General features: G+C 40.1%; 1 protein-coding gene across 6 annotated transcripts in view; it reads right to left on the bottom strand.

Annotated features, from left to right (window-relative positions):
- The window catches only part of ADCY9 (adenylate cyclase 9), a 177,474-nt gene that overhangs the window by 29,556 nt on the left and 130,278 nt on the right, over positions 1-17,640 (bottom strand). For all 6 annotated transcript variants that reach the window (XM_030579182.1, XM_030579179.1, XM_030579180.1 and 3 more), the window contains one exon: positions 1,861-2,020. In XM_030579182.1, coding sequence (XP_030435042.1) covers positions 1,861-2,020 — 160 coding nt within the window. The remainder of the gene's footprint in view (positions 1-1,860; positions 2,021-17,640) is intronic.

Raw genomic sequence — 17,640 nt, 5'->3', positions numbered from 1 at the left:
ATCACCAAGCACAGGGCCAGCTGGAACATCTCTTGGTGAGTGAATCAACAGCCCAATAACTCTGGGGGATCTGAAACAGGAAAAAAAGGGGTAGTGCATGAACAGTTGTGTAAAGAATCCCGTTCTTACTTGCTACTACTTGGGGCATTCAGCACATACAACCTGAAACTGAGAGAGGCTGAGCACCCACAAATTCCATTGTTAAAGTTAATGTATTTTTAAAATATGTAGGAGGTGCTCAAGTACTATACGGAATGGGCCTATGTAAGACAAACAGAAATCAAAAAGGGTTGAAGGGGCTCAGCACCTTTCAGGTTCAGCTCCTGTATTGCTTGGGTTCTGTCACCCTATATAGGACAGGTTGTTCTCCAGCAGTCAAAAGTGTAATTCTAGGTGTCTTCAGTTCCCCTGCCTGAATTGCAGACTTTGAGTTCCTGAAAAACTCTGTTCAGGTTATTAATTCTGCCAGTTCCCCAGGACTATCCACACAAAGTTACCCAGAGTTTTCTACAATTCTTGACAGGGCCTGCTTCTTGCACCATCCTGAAACTCTGCAAGTAGAACCACCCTTTATTTCAGGGTTTCCTTGTCTCAACTTAACGTTGATCATCACCCTCAGACTGTCCACTGCAGCGCAAACCACCTCCACTGCCTGTCTCACCAATCTTCCTATAGTCCCACAAAAGTGACTGGGATGTGATACCAGTCCCTGCAGTTTCTTCTATACTCCTTTCCAGTCCCCCAACCTTGAGGACTGATGACAGCCTGTTGCTGCTCCCTGAACACAGCCAGTTGCCTCTGCATAATTCAGGAAGAATGGTTGGTACCATCTGATCCTCTGTTCTCTGGAATATCAATTCCATAGTTCCACTCAGTTCCAGGGGTACTAGTCTGCTCTCATACGACTCCTAACACCAACTGTGTGATCTTCCAATCTATACACAGTCTGCTGTGCCTCACTCCCTAACACAGTCTAGAACTGGCACAGTTCTCCACCTTCCCAGGGTTTCAGGCAGGCCATTGTCCCTCAGCATCTCCCAATTGTCCCTTAGGCCATCTCCAGAGCAGACTGACTGCTCCTCTTCCCTCCAAGTAACAAGCCCCTTCCCAGAGAGAGAGAATTCATTATATTCTCTTTCCTCTCTCTCCTCTTCTCTAACTAAACTTCTATCTCCTCTTTTAAATCCATCCCCTCCCCAGGTGCAAACAGTGAGACTACCAACCCTCTCAGATGCATTTAACTCTTTTGGTGCTGTTGTGGGTGTCACACCCCACTACAGGCCCACAGTTCTACAATCGGTTCAATGAGGAAAAATTTCACCTTTAAATTAAAGAAAATATAGCTTTAATATGCTGGAAACTTCACCAATTTACATAGAGAAAAAGAGCTACAGGGCCATTTAGAAGAGGACGAATCATTTTTGTGTTGCTGAAAATACTCCACCTATTTCGACAGTGTGCAAACACAGCACTGCTGTTGATATGACAGATAGACACAATCCACTGCGAATACCATTACTGCTGCTGAACTTCAGCAATGAACCATGCAAGTCCTTAGGGATATTCAGCATCTCATTGGATAAAGAAGAATTGCCGCTCAGAAATTATCCTTTAATATAATGAAAAATTCCTAAAATGTGTTCAAATTTATTTACATTAAATTCTGCCTAAAGGTAAAGCTTGTAAAAAAACTGATTCATCCTACTAGCAATTCCATCTTACAGAATCAGCCCTATCCTCTTGAGAGATATAGATCACATGGATGAAGGGAATGGGGAAGGAGAGAAGACAAGGAGGGAGGCAATCTACTCCTTTAAATCTAAGAGAAACTTAGACAGGATACATCGTCCTATAACTTACATGTATGTTGGTTTCAAAGTCAGAGGTGAAATGTGAAAAAACTGCAAGAGCCGGGAGGGAAACTAGGATTGCACCGATGAAATGTCGAGGCAGCCAGCCAGCAATCACCTCCAGCAGGCGCTTAGTACAAATCATCACCTCCTCCAGAAAGAATGCCATTCTGGAACAAATGAAAGCACAAACCAAGATTTTTTTTCTCCCAATGCATCACTTAACGTATCTGATTTACCTATAATAATATGGTCACTCCAATTCCTATAGTTAATGTTGCATAACTAATCAGTGCATAATTTCATGCTATCACTTGCTTATAACTTCCTGAAACAATCAGTGTTCAGTAAAAGATGAAAGATAAACCATTTTTTAAAAAAATCTTTAAGAAAATCTCTTCTATCACTTGGAAGATACGAGAGAGTGGGGAAAAAAACCACATTTTTCCCTGTTTAAAAAAAATGGGCTGTTTTTTGAAGTAAATGCTTTTGTAACTCAAACAAGTTGTTTAAAATAACATTAAGAACATTGGAAAAGTGGGAATATGCACGAACAGTAACCAACTTTGTTAATCAGTTAGCTTCAGACTTAAAGACAGTTTGGGTAGATGCTTTTCTAGCATTTTAAAGTCTTCTGAACTAGCTCTCCCAATGCCAGACAGCTTAACAGAAGCTGCCCTCTGAAATCAACAGAAGTTCTCCTAAGATATCTGGCTCAGTAACTTCTTAATAACAAGGAATGGGAGGAGAGTGTGGGCTCATGACTGACTGGATCAGCAAGACCTCAGTGCATAAAAAGAAGTCATGCTGAGAACTTTGGGAGGCCAGCTGGCAGCTCACATGCTCCTCCAGCAGTCCATTTGTACTTGTTATAGCAAACACCAGTGTAGCTGGCATTGCACAAAACACTCTTTGGGAAGAAACAGTCCTTGCCTCAGTTGCTCACAAACTAAAGACCCAATGCTCTCACGTGCTGAGTGAACCACAGGAGGAAGCGGAATGCAGTCTAAGGCAGGGGTTCTCAACCTTTTTCTTTCTGAGGCCCCCTTGCAAGACGCTACAAAAACTCCATGGACCTCTGTGCCACAATAACTGGTGTTCTGCATATAAAAGCCAGCGCTGGTGTGAGGGGGTAGCAAGCTGGGTTTTTGCCTAGGGTCTCATGCCACAGGGACCCCCACAATGCTGCACTGCTCAGGCTTTGGCTTCAGCCCCAGATGGCGGGGGTCGGGGTCCTGGGCCCCAATGAGTATAATCCTGGCCCTGCTTGGCAGCCCCCAGGAATCCTGTTTGCGGTCCCCCAAGGGGCCCCAGACCTCTGGTTGAGGACCACTGGTCTAGGGAAAAGTGAAATTTATTCCCATGTAGCATGAGACTCCTATTACTGAAGAATTTAATTGAAAAAAAAATCCAAGATAGTTCCCGGGGGGTAGGTGGGGAAGGAGGAAATGTAGTTAACACGGGAGCTAAAGTTGCACAAAACTATCAATTATTTAAGGAAACAAACCTAAAGAAACATAACTTTAAAAAACCACAAATATTAGCTAGTCTGGACAATCACAGTTGATATTCAGTTTAAAATTAAAAAGAAAATGAGAAAGTAACATAATGAAGTTACAGTCATCCAAACTACCTAAAATTTGGACATGTATCACGCTGCCCAAAGAGCAAATGAAAATGAGGAGACAGTCCTTTCCACACCAGACACAACTTCACAGGATCAGTGATTCTGAAAACTGAAGTGATCTAACTGGACTACCTCATTCTTGCTGATACACTAATTGTACATTACCAAAGCATTCAAACCAAAGTGAGTCCGTCTTTATATTGCTATATCAAATTACTCCTCCATTCTTTAAGACCATGCTGAATTACTGGAGAGAGAGAGACAGACTTTTACAGTTTATCATCAAGAGACACCACATTTGGGACAATGGCTTGGGAAAATGTCCCAAAAGTATATCGAATTCTAACTTTTACAAAGTTTCATGCTGTGAGACTAAGCATAGACTCATAGTTACTATACCTGGGACTATTCACATTTTAGAGCCTGAACAAAAATTAGGTAACCAAATCACTGGGGCAGAGGTTCACATTTAAGTATCACAGAAGTATATGTGGAGTATCAAAGCCAAATACTCTTGAATTCCTTGACTCTACTGGCGAATGGTGCAAATAAAATAGATTTAGGATCCACTGAAACAGGATGAGTAGTCCTTTTCAAAACTTTCTTTATAAACATGTTTTCATCCTAAATACCAGATGTGATGGACATTCAGAGTGGGAGGCTGGCAGAGAACAAAGGCAGAGCTAAAGTTCTTTGTGGGACTCTAACACTGTGTTTCCATACTTTCTAAGAAGGTTTTGTTTGTTTGCCAGTGTAACTTTAATTTTGAATTTCCGGAGTAAACTTTTGTGGTTCTTTTGAGAAAACTACAGCATCCTTTTAACGTGTTGAGATTTTCTTTTTTTTACTTCCGCTTAATAAAGCTTTTGTTCATCTGAGAATACATACAGAACTACAGAGAGAGAGAGCGAGTTATGGGTAGCAAAACGATGAGGAGGGAGACATTTGTAATATTCCAATGCCTCACAGGAGGGAGCTAATAGGCTCTTTCAACTCCAATGGAAACTGGATTTTCCAGTTTAGATTAACTGTTTTTTATCTAAGAAAAAAATAACCACAAAATCTTACTTTATATAAAGTAAAGAAAAATACTTTCCAACAAAGAGTCTGACAATAGAAAAAATTTACAAGGCAAAATAAAACAAAATACTCAAGCTATATATAGCATTAGCTCAGCTTTGCTCCCCTGGAGTTAATGGTAAACTCCCAATGATTTCAATGGAAGCAGGTTTAGGCTAATGCTGAGTACTTTTGAAAATCCCACCCTAAATTTACCTCTCTGAAAGTGAAATTCACTTCCCTACATAAAGTATGAATATTAAATGTTTATGTGGGTGGAATATGGAGAGGTGGGAGCAATGATATCCATCGCCCAACATGGGTTGCCTAGACCTGTCCCGCCTTCTCAGCTGCTTCTCCAGCCAACATGTTACAATAAAACATAAGAACACAAGAACGGACACACTGGGTCAAGCCAATGGTCTATCTACCCCTGTATCCTGTTGTCTGACAGCGACCAATGCCAGATGCTTCAGGGGGAATGAACAGACCAGGGTAATTATTGAGTGATCCATCCCCTTTCATCCACTCTGAGCTTCTGTCAGTTAGAGCTTAGGACGACCAGAGCAAAGGGTTGTGTCCCTGATCCTCTTGGCTAATAGCCATTGATGCATCTCTCCTCCATGAACTTCTTTAATTCTCTTTTGAAAACTGTTATACTTTTGACCTTCACAACAACCCCTGGCAATGAGTTCCACAGGTTGACTCTGCACTGTGTGAAAAAATACTTCCTTTGTTTGTTTCAAACCTGCTGCCTATTGATTTAATTGGGTGATCCCTGCTTATTGTGTTATATGAAGGGGTAAATAACACTTCCTTATGCACTTTTTTCACGCCATTCATGATTTTACAGAGCTCTATCATTAGTGCCCTACCAACTTCACAGCTAAAGGCATGAAGGACTGTGAAATCTGGTCTCCCCCTCTGAAATCTGGTCTTTTATGTGCTTTTATCCTATACTATTTAGACTGCACAGGGGAGACTAGTGTTTCTCAAATTGGAGGTCCTGACCCAAAAGGTAGTTGTAGGGGCATCCACAAGGTTATTTTCAGAGTGGTGGCAGTATTAGTCTGTATCAGCAAAAAGAACGAGGAATACTTGGGGCACCTTAGAGACTAACAAATTTATTTGAGCATAAACTTTTGTGGGCTAAAATTAAAACCCACTTTATCAGATGCATGCAGTGGAAGATACAGTAGGAAAATATATATACACAGAGAAAATGAAAAAATGGGTGTTGCCATACCAACTGTAATGAGGATAATTAATTAAGGTGAGCTATTAGGTGAGCTATTATCAGCAGAAGAAAAAAACCCCAAACTTTTGTAGTGATAATCAGGATGGCCCATTTCCAACCATTAACAAGGTGTGAGTAACAGTAGGGGGCGGGAAATTAGCATGGGAAAACAGTTTTACTTTGTGTATTTGTGTATTTTCGGCGGTTGTGATACTCTCACCCCTACTTCTGCACTGCTTCCAGAGCTGGGTGCCTGGAGAGCAGCAACTCCTGGCCAAGTGCCCAGCTCTGAAGGCAGCACTTTGCCAGCAGCAGCGCAGAAGGGTGGCAATATCGTTCCATGCCACCCTTACTTCTGCACTGCTGCCTTCAAAGCGGAGTGGCCAGAGAGTGGTGGCTGCTGACTAAGGTCCCAGCTCTGCCTTCAGAGATGGGCTCCCAGCCAGTATCTGCTGTTTTCCAGCTGCCCAGCTCTGAAGTCAGCACCACCATCAGCAACAGCACAGAAGTAAGGGTAGCAGTACTGCAAGCCCCTCCTACAATAACCTTGCGACCCCCCACAGCTCCTTTATGGGTCAGGACTCCTACAATTACAATACTGTGAAATTTCAGATTTAAATAGCTGAAATGATGAAATTCACAATTTAAAAAATCTTATGACCATGAAATTGACCAAAGTGGACCGTGAATTTGGTAGGGCCCTATCTATAATATCAACTCCTCAGTTGTGTCTTTTAAAAATCTCTCCTCATGTGGAAGCTGTTCCATACCTGATTAATTTTTGTTGCCCTTCTCTGTACTTTTCCCAATTTTAAAGTGTCTTTTTTGAGATGGGGTGACTGGAACTGCATGCAGTATTCAAGGTGTAGGCATACCATGGATTTATATAGTGGAATTATGATATATTCTGTCTTATCTATTCCTTTCCTAATGGTTACTAACAATCGGTTAGCTTTTTTTCCCACTGCTGCTGGACATTGAGCAGATATTTTCAGAGAACTATCCACAGTGACTCCTAGATCTCTTTCTTGAGTGGTAACAGCTAATTTACACCCCATCATTTTACATATCTAATTGGGAATATGTTTTCCAATGGGCATTAGTTTGCATTTATCAACATTGAATTTCATAAGACATTTTGTTGCCCAGTAACCTTGTTTTGTGAGATCCCTTTATCATTCTTCACAGTCTGCTTCGGACTTAACTATCTTGAATAATTTTTTATTGTCTGCAAACTTTGCCACCTCACTGTTTACCCCTTTTTCCAGATCATTTATGACTACGCTGAACAGCATTGATCCCAAAACAGATCCCTGGGGTACACAGCTATTTAATTTTCTCCGTTCTAAAAACTGACCATTTATTCCTACCCTTTGTCTCCTGTCCTTTAACCAGTTACTGATCCATGAGAGGACTGTCCCTCTTATCCCATGACTGCTTACTTTGCTTAAGAACCTTTGGTGATGTACCTTGTCAGAGGTTTTCTGAAATCCAAGTACACAATATTCACTGGATTACCCTTGTCCATGTTTGTTGACCCCTCAAAGAGGCATGATTTCTCTTTATAAAAGCCATGTTGAGTCTTCCCAATTAAATAATGTGTTCATTTAGGTGTCTTGTGATTAATCCAATTTGTTTTGTACTTAGGTTTACTAACTGCCATTATATTAGCTATCCTCCCTCCTACCAGCTATCCTACCTGGTACAGAAGCTAGTTTATGTGATAGGTTACGTATCACAGTTAATAGATCATATTTCATATATGAGTTCCTTCAGAACTCCTGGACAAATACTATCCAGGCCTGGTGACTTATTATTGTTTAATCTATCAATCTGTTCCAAAACCTCCTCTGCAGACACCTCAATCTGGGACAGTTCCTCAGATTTGTCATCTAAAAAGAAAAGTTCAAGGGTGGGAATCTTCCTCACATCCTTTGCAGTGAAGATTGATACAAAAAATTCATTTTGCTTCTCTGCTATGGCCTTTTCTTCGAGTGCACTTGTAGCACCTCGATCATCTAGTGATCCCACTGATTGTTTGGCAGGTTTCCTACTTCTGATACACTTTAAAAGTTTTTGATGTTAGTTTTTGTGTCTTTTGCTAGTTGCTCTTCAAATTCTTTTTTGGCATGCCAGAGTTTCTGCTCCTTTCTATTTTCCTCAAGAGGATTTTATTTCCAATTTTTAAAGGATGCCTTTTTGCCACTAATCACTTCTTTTACTCTGTGTACCCATGGTGATATTTTTTTTGATCCTCTAAATTGTTTTTTTTTTTAATTTGGGGAATATTCAGTTTGAACCTCTATTACGTGTTTTTAAACACACCTCTACCCCGATATCCTGCTGTCCTCATGAGCCAAAAAATCTTACCATGTTATAGGTGAAACCGCATTACATGAAACTTGCTTTGATCCACTGGAGTACGCAGCCCTGCCCACCTGGAGCACTGCTTTACCGCGTTATATCCAAATTCGTGTTATATCGGGTCGCGTTATATCAAGGTAGAGGTGTAGTTTTAACGCAGCTTGCAGACATTTCACTCTAGTGACTGTACCTTTAAATTCTGTTTAGCTTCCTTATTTTTGTGTAGTTCCCCTTTCTGAAGTTAAATGCTACTGTGCTGGACTTCTTTGGTGTTTTCCCTCCCACAAGGATGTTACAATTAATTACATTATGGTCACTATTACTGAGCGGCTCAGCTGTATTCACCTCTTAGACAAGACTCTATGCTCCATTTAGCACTAAATCAAGAATTGCCTCTCATCCCTTGCGGGTTCCACGACTAGCTGCTCCAAGAAGCATTCATTACTGGTGTCTAGAAACTTTATCTCAGCATCCTGTCCTGAGATGACATGTACCCAGTCAATATGGGAATAGTTGAAATCCCTCATTATTATTGAGATTTCTATTCTCTAATCGAAGGGTAGGCAACCTATGGCACGGGTGCCAAAGGTGGTACGCAAGCTAATTTTCAGTGGCACTCACACTGCCTGGGTCCTGGCCACTGGTCCAGGGGGCTCTGCATTTTATTTAATTTTAAATGAAGCCTCTTAAATATTTTTAAAACCTTATTTACTTTACATACAACAATAGTTTAGTTATATATTATAGACTTACAGAAAGAGACCTTCTAAGAATGTTAAAATGTTTTACCGGCACACAAAACCTTAAATTAGAATGAATGAATGAAGAGTCGGCACACCACTTCTGAAAGGTTGCTGACCCCTGCTCTAATCTTTCTCTCTTTCTAATAATTTTACAATTAACTTCCTGGTCAGGTAACTGGTAGTACAGTCCTACTATTATACTCTTATTATTAAAGCATGGAATTTCTAGCTATAGAGATTCTATAGTACACTTTGATTCATTTCAGATTTTAACTATATTTGACTCTATGTTTTCTTCCACATATAGTCCCACTCCCCCACCAGCATGACCTACTCTGCCATTCCTGTATATTTTGTATTCTGGTATTACCATGTCCCATTGATTATCATCGTTCCACCAAGTTACTGTGATGCCTATAATACCAGGGACGCAAGTTCTCCCATCTTAGTATTCAGACTTCTAGCATTTGTATACAAGAATTCATAAAATTTGCCACTTTTTTGTTGTCTGCCAGTTGCATGGGACAGTAGGGCCACTGGATGTCTATAAATGCAGATCCGCAACTCTTTTCCAGCCTATCTCCAAAGTGACCTTCCATCTATCATCACACAGGCTGGCACGGAGGCCAGTTCTGTGGCACGCAGTGTATGCAAAAACACCTTTGTTTAGCAGGTTAGCCAGTTGATTCTGGACAAAAAAACAAAAAGAAACAAATCCTCCCAATCCCAACCTACATACATATCCCATGCAGGGACTAGTTGATGCAGAGAGCCTTGCGCTGGACAGCCCACTACGGTCAAATTTTACCCTAGCTAGTCTTCTGGCAAGCATTATGATAAATCTATCAGCAAATCTGATCAGCTGATCCCATGATGATCCTTTATTTAAGCAAAGTATTTGAAAAAGCCACCATGACTTCCAGAACAATGCAAAATTCTACATTTGACAATAATATTTACATCTTCACACTGATCCTTTGGCATAGGTTTTATCACAATTGTACTGTTTCACATTTTGGTATCAAAGCTAATTTTATTCAACTCTATTTTTCACAGTTCAGTAGCCGCCAAGAAATTGTGCTGTGCTAGCTGCAGCACCTCCCTTCAAGCAGTAAAAGGAAGCATTGCATTGAATCCAGACTTTAGTGGGAGATGCAGTAAATTAATGGCTGTGGGGGCAGTATCAAAAAAAGGTTATTAGGAGTAAGCAGAGCTCCTGGGATGATCAGCAAAGCAAGGTACATTGGGCATGTTAGAAAATGTAGGAATAAAGTGAGAATTGCTAAAAGTCCAGCTGAATTCATTCTTGTCAAAGAAATTAAAATAAATAATAAAGAGGTTTTTTAGTTATATAAATAAAAAGAGAATAAGGCAGTATGAGGGTTGGGCTGCTATGCAGTGGATGGGAAGGAGATTAAAGGTAATCCAGCTATGGCCCAAAAACTAGATGAACAGTTTGCCTCCATTTTCAGCTATCATGATAATAAAGAACACGTGCATGTATGCAGTATGGCTGATGGAAATGAGCGTCTAGAAATGGAAAGTACCACCTCTGAGGTGGAAGAAAAACTTAAGTCCTTAATGTGCTCTAATCAGGGGGACTGGTTTACTTCCACCCCAGAATATTGGAAGAACTGGCATATACAATTGCTAATCCAGTAGCAAGGATTTTTATCTATTCAGCAGTAGTACCATATGGCTAGACAATTGAGAACATCATACTTATATTTTAAAAAGTGGGGCAAAATTTGACCTCAGTAGTATGCAAGATTTTATAACAAATTGTGAAAGAAAGAATAATTAAATTAACAGAGAAGATTACCAAAGGTAGATCATGCCAGTCTAACCTGATTTCCTTCTTTGAGAGAATATTTTTTAGATATGGGAAATATGGCAGGACTTCAGCAGAGCATTTGACACTGTGCCAAGAATGATGAATTTCAGCTGGAATAGGTCAGAGAAGAGCTACAAGCATGATCAGGGGAATGGAGGGCTTATCTTATGGGAGGGAACTGGAAGGGTGCAGAGGGGATATGATTGCTCTCTGTAAATAAATTAGAGGGATAAATACCAGGGAGGTAAACAGCTATTTAAGCTTAAAGACACTTTACTAAAAGAACAAATGGATACAAACTGGCCATGAACAGATTCAGGCTGGAAACTAGAAGGTTTCCAACCACCAGAGGAGCCAGGTTTTAGAACAGCCTTCCAATAGGAGTTGTGATTGTACGGCAGGGTTGCTTGTGATGGTAGGGGCAGGGCTCAGCAGTCCTGGGCCTCACTTCTGGTGTATGTCCTGTATTCTTAAACTTCATAATTCAGAGTTTTCAACTTACCACTGGTAGGGGTCAACAAGGGATTCCCACCTACCCCATGTATTCTGGGAGGTTTTTTGTTTTTTTTTAAATCTCCTTCCTCTGAAGAATCAGGAGATGGCCACAGCTAGAGAGGGGACATTGCAAGGTGCGGTATGGGGCGTGAGCCAAGGATCTGAGGTGGCACCAAGAATTCTCTCTCTCAGGTGCTTAGCTGGCTGGTTCTTGCACATATGCTCAGGGTCTAACTGATCATGACATGTGGGGGTGGGAAGGAATTTTCTCTTGGGTCAGACTAGCAGTAACCTGAGGTTTTTTTTGTTTTTGTGCCTTCTGTAGTGTGTGGGTGCCAGGATTATCTGAGTCTAATCTCAATCATTTCCCTGCTGTTGCAGGGGCCTTGGGAACTGGTGCACCTCAGTCCCTCCTATTCTCAGCCAGTGGCATATAATATTCCAGTCTCCCGTGGGCTGTAATTCTTTAATCTCATTTCAGTGTTGAGTACCTGTATGGACTTAAATTTATGACTCCTGCTTTTGGCCTTGACCCTCTAAATTGAACTTGGACCACATCCCCTGTAACCCAGGCCCTGGATTTGACCCACACCCCATAGCTGGGATTATGACCAAAGTAACAAAATCAAGGATGTATAAGCCAGAGTTAATCCATAATTACTTTTTGCATCTGTGTACTGCACAAGTCATAATGCAAATAGAGCAGGCTCACTCATCTCTAGCTCTAGAGAAAACGTTTTGCTTATAGCCAATTCAAATAAGTAGAATATTTTTTTTAAAATCCACTGTATAGGCTATATTATCTTGACACAGTTAACTGCATGATCAATACATCTTGCTTTATTACTGAGGTAAGATGAAGGAGATGATTCTGGCAGCAGATGGCCAAAACACAGCACTTTGTAGAGCTAACCAACAGACAGACATTTTTCTGCTTCTTTCTGCTAACGTTGCATGTATTGTCACTTTTTAACACTAAAATATGTATATAGCTTAAAAGCTTCACTCCCACAAAAACCCAAACCGAAAACCCCCAGAAACTCTCCCTCCTCACAAGTCTGATTTTCACGCACCCCCAATTTACACCGACTTAAATGGGGGTTGAGGTGCTCCATAGTTCATTGCCTCTGGAAACTCCAGTTAATAAGGATGTCACAGATATAGCATTCTCTTCAGCAAGCTCATTCATATTGATCTTTAACTCAGAACAAGAATAAGTTGCCAAAAATATCTAGATAATGAAAGCTCCTGTATTTACACCTAGGCATAAAGGGCTGAATTCTATGAACAGTATTCTTGTTCAAATATTTCCACAGCCCCTAAGGAAAGTGACTACAACTTCACTTGTATGCAAGCATTGTGTTGAAGTGAAACTTCATGCTTACAAAGCTGTAGCTACTCCATGCCCATTTTCTAAGATGCATTACATTTTATGAAATAAAATACCAGACTCCAAGTTTCATTACACTACACAGGGAGGCTAAAGCGGCCAGATTTCAAAGAGAGGGGAGGACATTCTTTGTATTACTGAAGATGACACTTCCTGTCCACTTATAAATAGAGGTTTCATACCAAGAAGAATCTATTTATTTATTTAATTCTTATAGCACCAATTTCCATGGTAATTACATGTTTCACTTACAGAGATTCAGACAAGTTATTATTGGACAGGACTATAATAAATGTCTAACTTAAAAAAGAGTACTTGTTTTAGGGGTTTCCTTTCCCTTTCACATGATGCTCCCCTGGCATGAATATTCCAGTAAGTCTTGAAAGTATTACGATACAATTGCATTTGCTCAAACAGAGACAAACATCTACAAGATCACTATCAAGAGTTCTTACAACTACAATACTCATCTGCTGAAGTGAAGAAACAGATTGACAGTCAGAAGAGTACCCAGAAGTCACCTACTACAGGACAGGCCCAACAAAGAAAGTAACAGAATGCCACTAGCTGTCACCTTCCGCCCCAAACTAAAACCTCTCCAATGCATCATCAAGGATCTACAACCTATCCTGAAAGACAATGCATCACTCTCAAAGATCTTAGGAGACAGGCCAGTCCTTGCTTACAAACAGCCTCCCAACCTGAAGCAAATACTCACCAGGAATCACACAACAAAAACAATAACCCAGGAACCTATCCTTGCAACAAAGCCTGTTGCCAAATCTGTCAACATATCTATTCAGGGGACACCATCATAGGACCTAATCACATCAGCCACGCTATCAGAGGCTCATTCACCTGCACATCTACCAATGTGATATATGCCATCATGTGCCAGCAATGCCTCTCTGTCATGCACATTGGCCAAACCGAACAGTCTTTACATAAAAGAATAAATGGACACAAATCAGACGTCAAGAATTATAACATTAAAAAATCAGTTGGAGAACACTTCAATCTCTCTGGTCACTTGATTACAGACCTAAAAGTCGCAATATTGCAACAAAAAAACTTCAAAAACAGACTCCAATGCGAGACTGCTGAATTGGAATTAATTTGCAAATTGGACACCATTATATTAGGCTTGAACAAAGACTGGGAGTGGATGGATCATTACACAAAGTAAAACTATTTCCCCATGTTTATTTCCACCCCCCACAGTTCCTCACACCTTCTTGTCAACTGCTGGAAATCGGCCATTTTGATTACCACTACAAAAAGTGGTTTTTTTTCTCTCCTGCTGGTAATAGCTCACCTTAACTGATTGCTCTCATTATAGTGTGTATGGTAACACCCGTTGTTTCATGTTCAGTTTGTGTGTGTAAATATCTATCTATATCTATATCTTCCTACTGTATTTTCCACTGTATGCATCTGATGAAGTGGGTTTTAGCCCACGAAAGCTTATGCTCAAATAAATTTGTTAGTCTCTAAGGTGCCACAAGTACTCCTGTTCTTTTTATTAAATTTTTGTAGTTTAATAGGCACATATTGTTCAACACCCTTCAACCTCCCTTCATTCCAGCTAGACTAGGCCCTGGATCACAAAAGCTGCACTGAATACTCTTGATTACTGGACTTGATAAAAAATTAGAACTATATACCAAGCTACTTTGCTGAAGATATCTGGGGTGAGAAACTAGTAGCATAACAATCTATTAACTATTTACAAAAGTGAGCTATCTATTGTGGTTAATACCACACATAACATACAGGAATAGCAGTTGTACAGAAATTACATTTCTTGATACTTGATAAATATTCTGTAAATGGTTATTAGGATAAATGGTAGCATTTTGTATTGCCAATGCATTATTTATTGCAAATCTAAGACAGCAATGATTTCTAAAGACGGGACTGCATAAGATATGTGTCTCAAGGTTGGATGCTTGCTTACTAGATATCTTTTCAAATGTAGGAGATTACCTAGACAAACAGTTTTCCAAGGTGGAGTTAAGTTTGAGAGCTGGGGTAAATTTTTCAAAAGCACCTAAGTGACTCAGGAGCCCAAGTCCTATTTTCAGAAGATATTTAGACACTTAGGAACCTAAGTACCACTGACTTTCAATGAACTGTAGGCTTGTAAGTATCTAAGTCATTTTTGAAAATGGTACATAGGGTAAAATTTTCAAAAGCCCCTACATCATTTACGAGTCTACATTAGTAACTTAGGGTAAACAAAAACAAAACAAAAAATTAAAGGTATGTTATAGATGTAAAAAAAACCCAACCCCTATTCGAAACCCAAGACATTTTGAGTTAAAGTTAAACTTAAAAGAAATCCAATAATTTAATAATATGGAAATACATAATCAAGGCATCCAACATTAATTTTGTCCCAGTAGCAATTCTCAAAGAGAATAACACCATTATTTGTCCACATAAGTTCACCTCACTAGTGACCACAAAAACTAGACTGCTTTTCTTTTAATAACACAGTAGACATGCTGTCTCCGGTCATTGTTGCAGTCGTACATGATCCAATTGCAAATTCCTGATTACACAAATAGCATACTGAATGCAATCATCCCCTCTCTCCTGAAGATCTCATGTGTCACCAGTTCCAGAATATCACTAAACTCAGAATCTATGCGTCTACATATAAAGCCTACATGCTCAGATCATTAATTTATAACACTTGCATGAAAACAGCCTAGATTACTGTGGTGGTGAAGAATGACATTCAGTGTTGGAGACATTAGAACAAAACAATAAAACAAAAGTTCATGCGATGAATATTTTTTACATTGTACAAGCTGTATTAGTCTAATACTTTCTCCACTTGTAACATGTCCGAAGCTTTAGATATAGACTTCTTAAAACCTTAATGCAAAATTCACATATCTTATAAAACAGGCTTGGAAGGAAAAAAAAGTTTGGAAACTGGCCTCTCTACAGGGTGGAGTTAAGATTGTTTGGGTGCCTTAATTAACAAATCTTACATTTGAGTTTCTTCCAATTTAGATCTTAATGCTGAACCTCTTGAGTTTCAAATGATGGTTTCCTGCCAGATACAATATCTGTGTAGGATTATTTAAAAACAATTATTATTTATTTTGCAAAAGTCCCCAGGTAAGGACCAGGGTTCTGCTGTACTAGGTACTGTATTCTTAAAATGCATTTCGAACTCTGCAAAATGACTGTGTAAAAGCTGACATCTTCCTACTCAACAGATGTCTTTCCTGTAGGTAGTCATAATTTGTACAGGTTTATTTTAGTGACAAATACACGTTTACTGCTTTTTACTCTTGTATGACCAGCAAAGCTAATATATCTAAGAATGTGTATTGTATTCTATTCTTCTGCATCATCAACAGAATTGTTTGCTAATTTACAATTACAAGCCAATGCTGTTACACCTATGCAAACCCAATGGGTTTTCACAGATGTAAATGAAGGCATAATTAGCCCTACACTACCTTTATTACATGCACAAACTTGTCAAAAGATTAATGCCTTTTTTGCATGAGAATTTCTTTACGGTTTCTGTTTTGTTATGTTTTTTAAATGTCTGTGACATTCACTGAGGGGCAGGGAGCAGCATCCTTTGTGGAGTTCCTAAATTGACAGGGCTCTGTGAATGTAAGCAATAGGAACTGGTTCCTGTCTCCCCAGCTGGCCTCTTGAAGTCACCTCTCCTTTTTGTCCAGCCTTTCTGCTCCACTAGGTTCCATATTTTGCTTCTCGATCCCCCTCTCATGTTTGCCTCCTGCACCTTCTGAAGTCCACAGGACCTTATATAAGCCATGGCAGATTACCAGGTACTGAAGGATTGATGTTGGCCTTACAGAGGCTCAAAACAGGCCTCTATCTACTCTAAGTTGCACCAAAGGCCAGTTTGGCTCTCAGTCAGCTGCAGGATGGAGCAAAGGGGGCTGGGGAAGGGACACAGATTCCGTTTACATGCTGAAATCTTTTATTGTTTGTATTGTTTAATTAAACCAATAGCTAGATCTTTTTAAGAAAGAGATCAGAAGAATTTCAGCATAATGAACTTAGTATTTGCTTAATACGCAATGTGCTTTCGGGGCAGTGTAACTGAGTACACGGCCATGGGGAACAGAAAGGCGCAGGGGGGTAGAAAAGTCCATGCTTTTTAAAAAAATTCCCTTATCCTCTTCAATGGTTGTTAGGGCTCCAAGGCTGAAGAAAAAGGAGCAAGGATGACAGCTCCCTTGTTCTCCTAATGTACTCAACTTTTCTTTCAGAAAAATGCAGGAAGCAGGACCTGGGACATCTGTCCCTAGGTCACAGTGAGACTCTGTCTGGGTGTGGTGCAGAGCAGGCTTTCCCACTGAAAGAGTGGGGAGGAGAGACCTAGCTACTAATTTGCTTTTAACATTGCATGCTAGGAAGAAGGAGGGGTCAGGGGCTTTATATAAAGAGGCTCTTCTAACCCTTCACTGCATGCTGGAGAAAGCAGCACTATAGGGAAGATGCTGTCCTAAAGCCTTTGGATGCTATAACCTGTCAGACATGTACAAGTAACTGAAAAAACCTATTGACTCTTAAGGAGAGGGTTTGAAGGACTAACAGCACTTTGACCATTGCACATCTTTAGGAGAATACATTCTATGTAGCTGTGTGTGTCAGTTGGTGTAATAAGAATCCCCATATTTAAATAATTGCTACATCCTTGTCATATTCTATTCTTCACTTCCATGGTGCAGTAAGGCAGCATGACTGCTGCAGCTCGTACCAAGAAAGGGTTTAACTTCTCTCTCAAGCATCAAGTACAGACCAGTGTTGGAGGCAGGATACCAGACTTGGTAGATCAATGATTTGATCCGGTATGGTAAATCCTAGAAAATCATAATGCACTACAGCAGGCTGTGAAAGATTCAGTATGTAAAACATTCTATTTTTAATTTAAAAAAACTCTATTTTTTGCTCAGCAATTGTTGAGCTGTAGGTAAAACAGTATCTTCCTTCTCCCCACCATCCCCACCTTGTTCCCCAAGCCAGGAGAGCAAGTTCCTGA

This window comes from Gopherus evgoodei, chromosome 10 (genome assembly GCF_007399415.2).
Source record: "Gopherus evgoodei ecotype Sinaloan lineage chromosome 10, rGopEvg1_v1.p, whole genome shotgun sequence".
Taxonomy (NCBI): Eukaryota; Metazoa; Chordata; order Testudines; family Testudinidae; genus Gopherus; species Gopherus evgoodei.
This window is presented reverse-complemented; position numbering and strand designations above follow the sequence as displayed.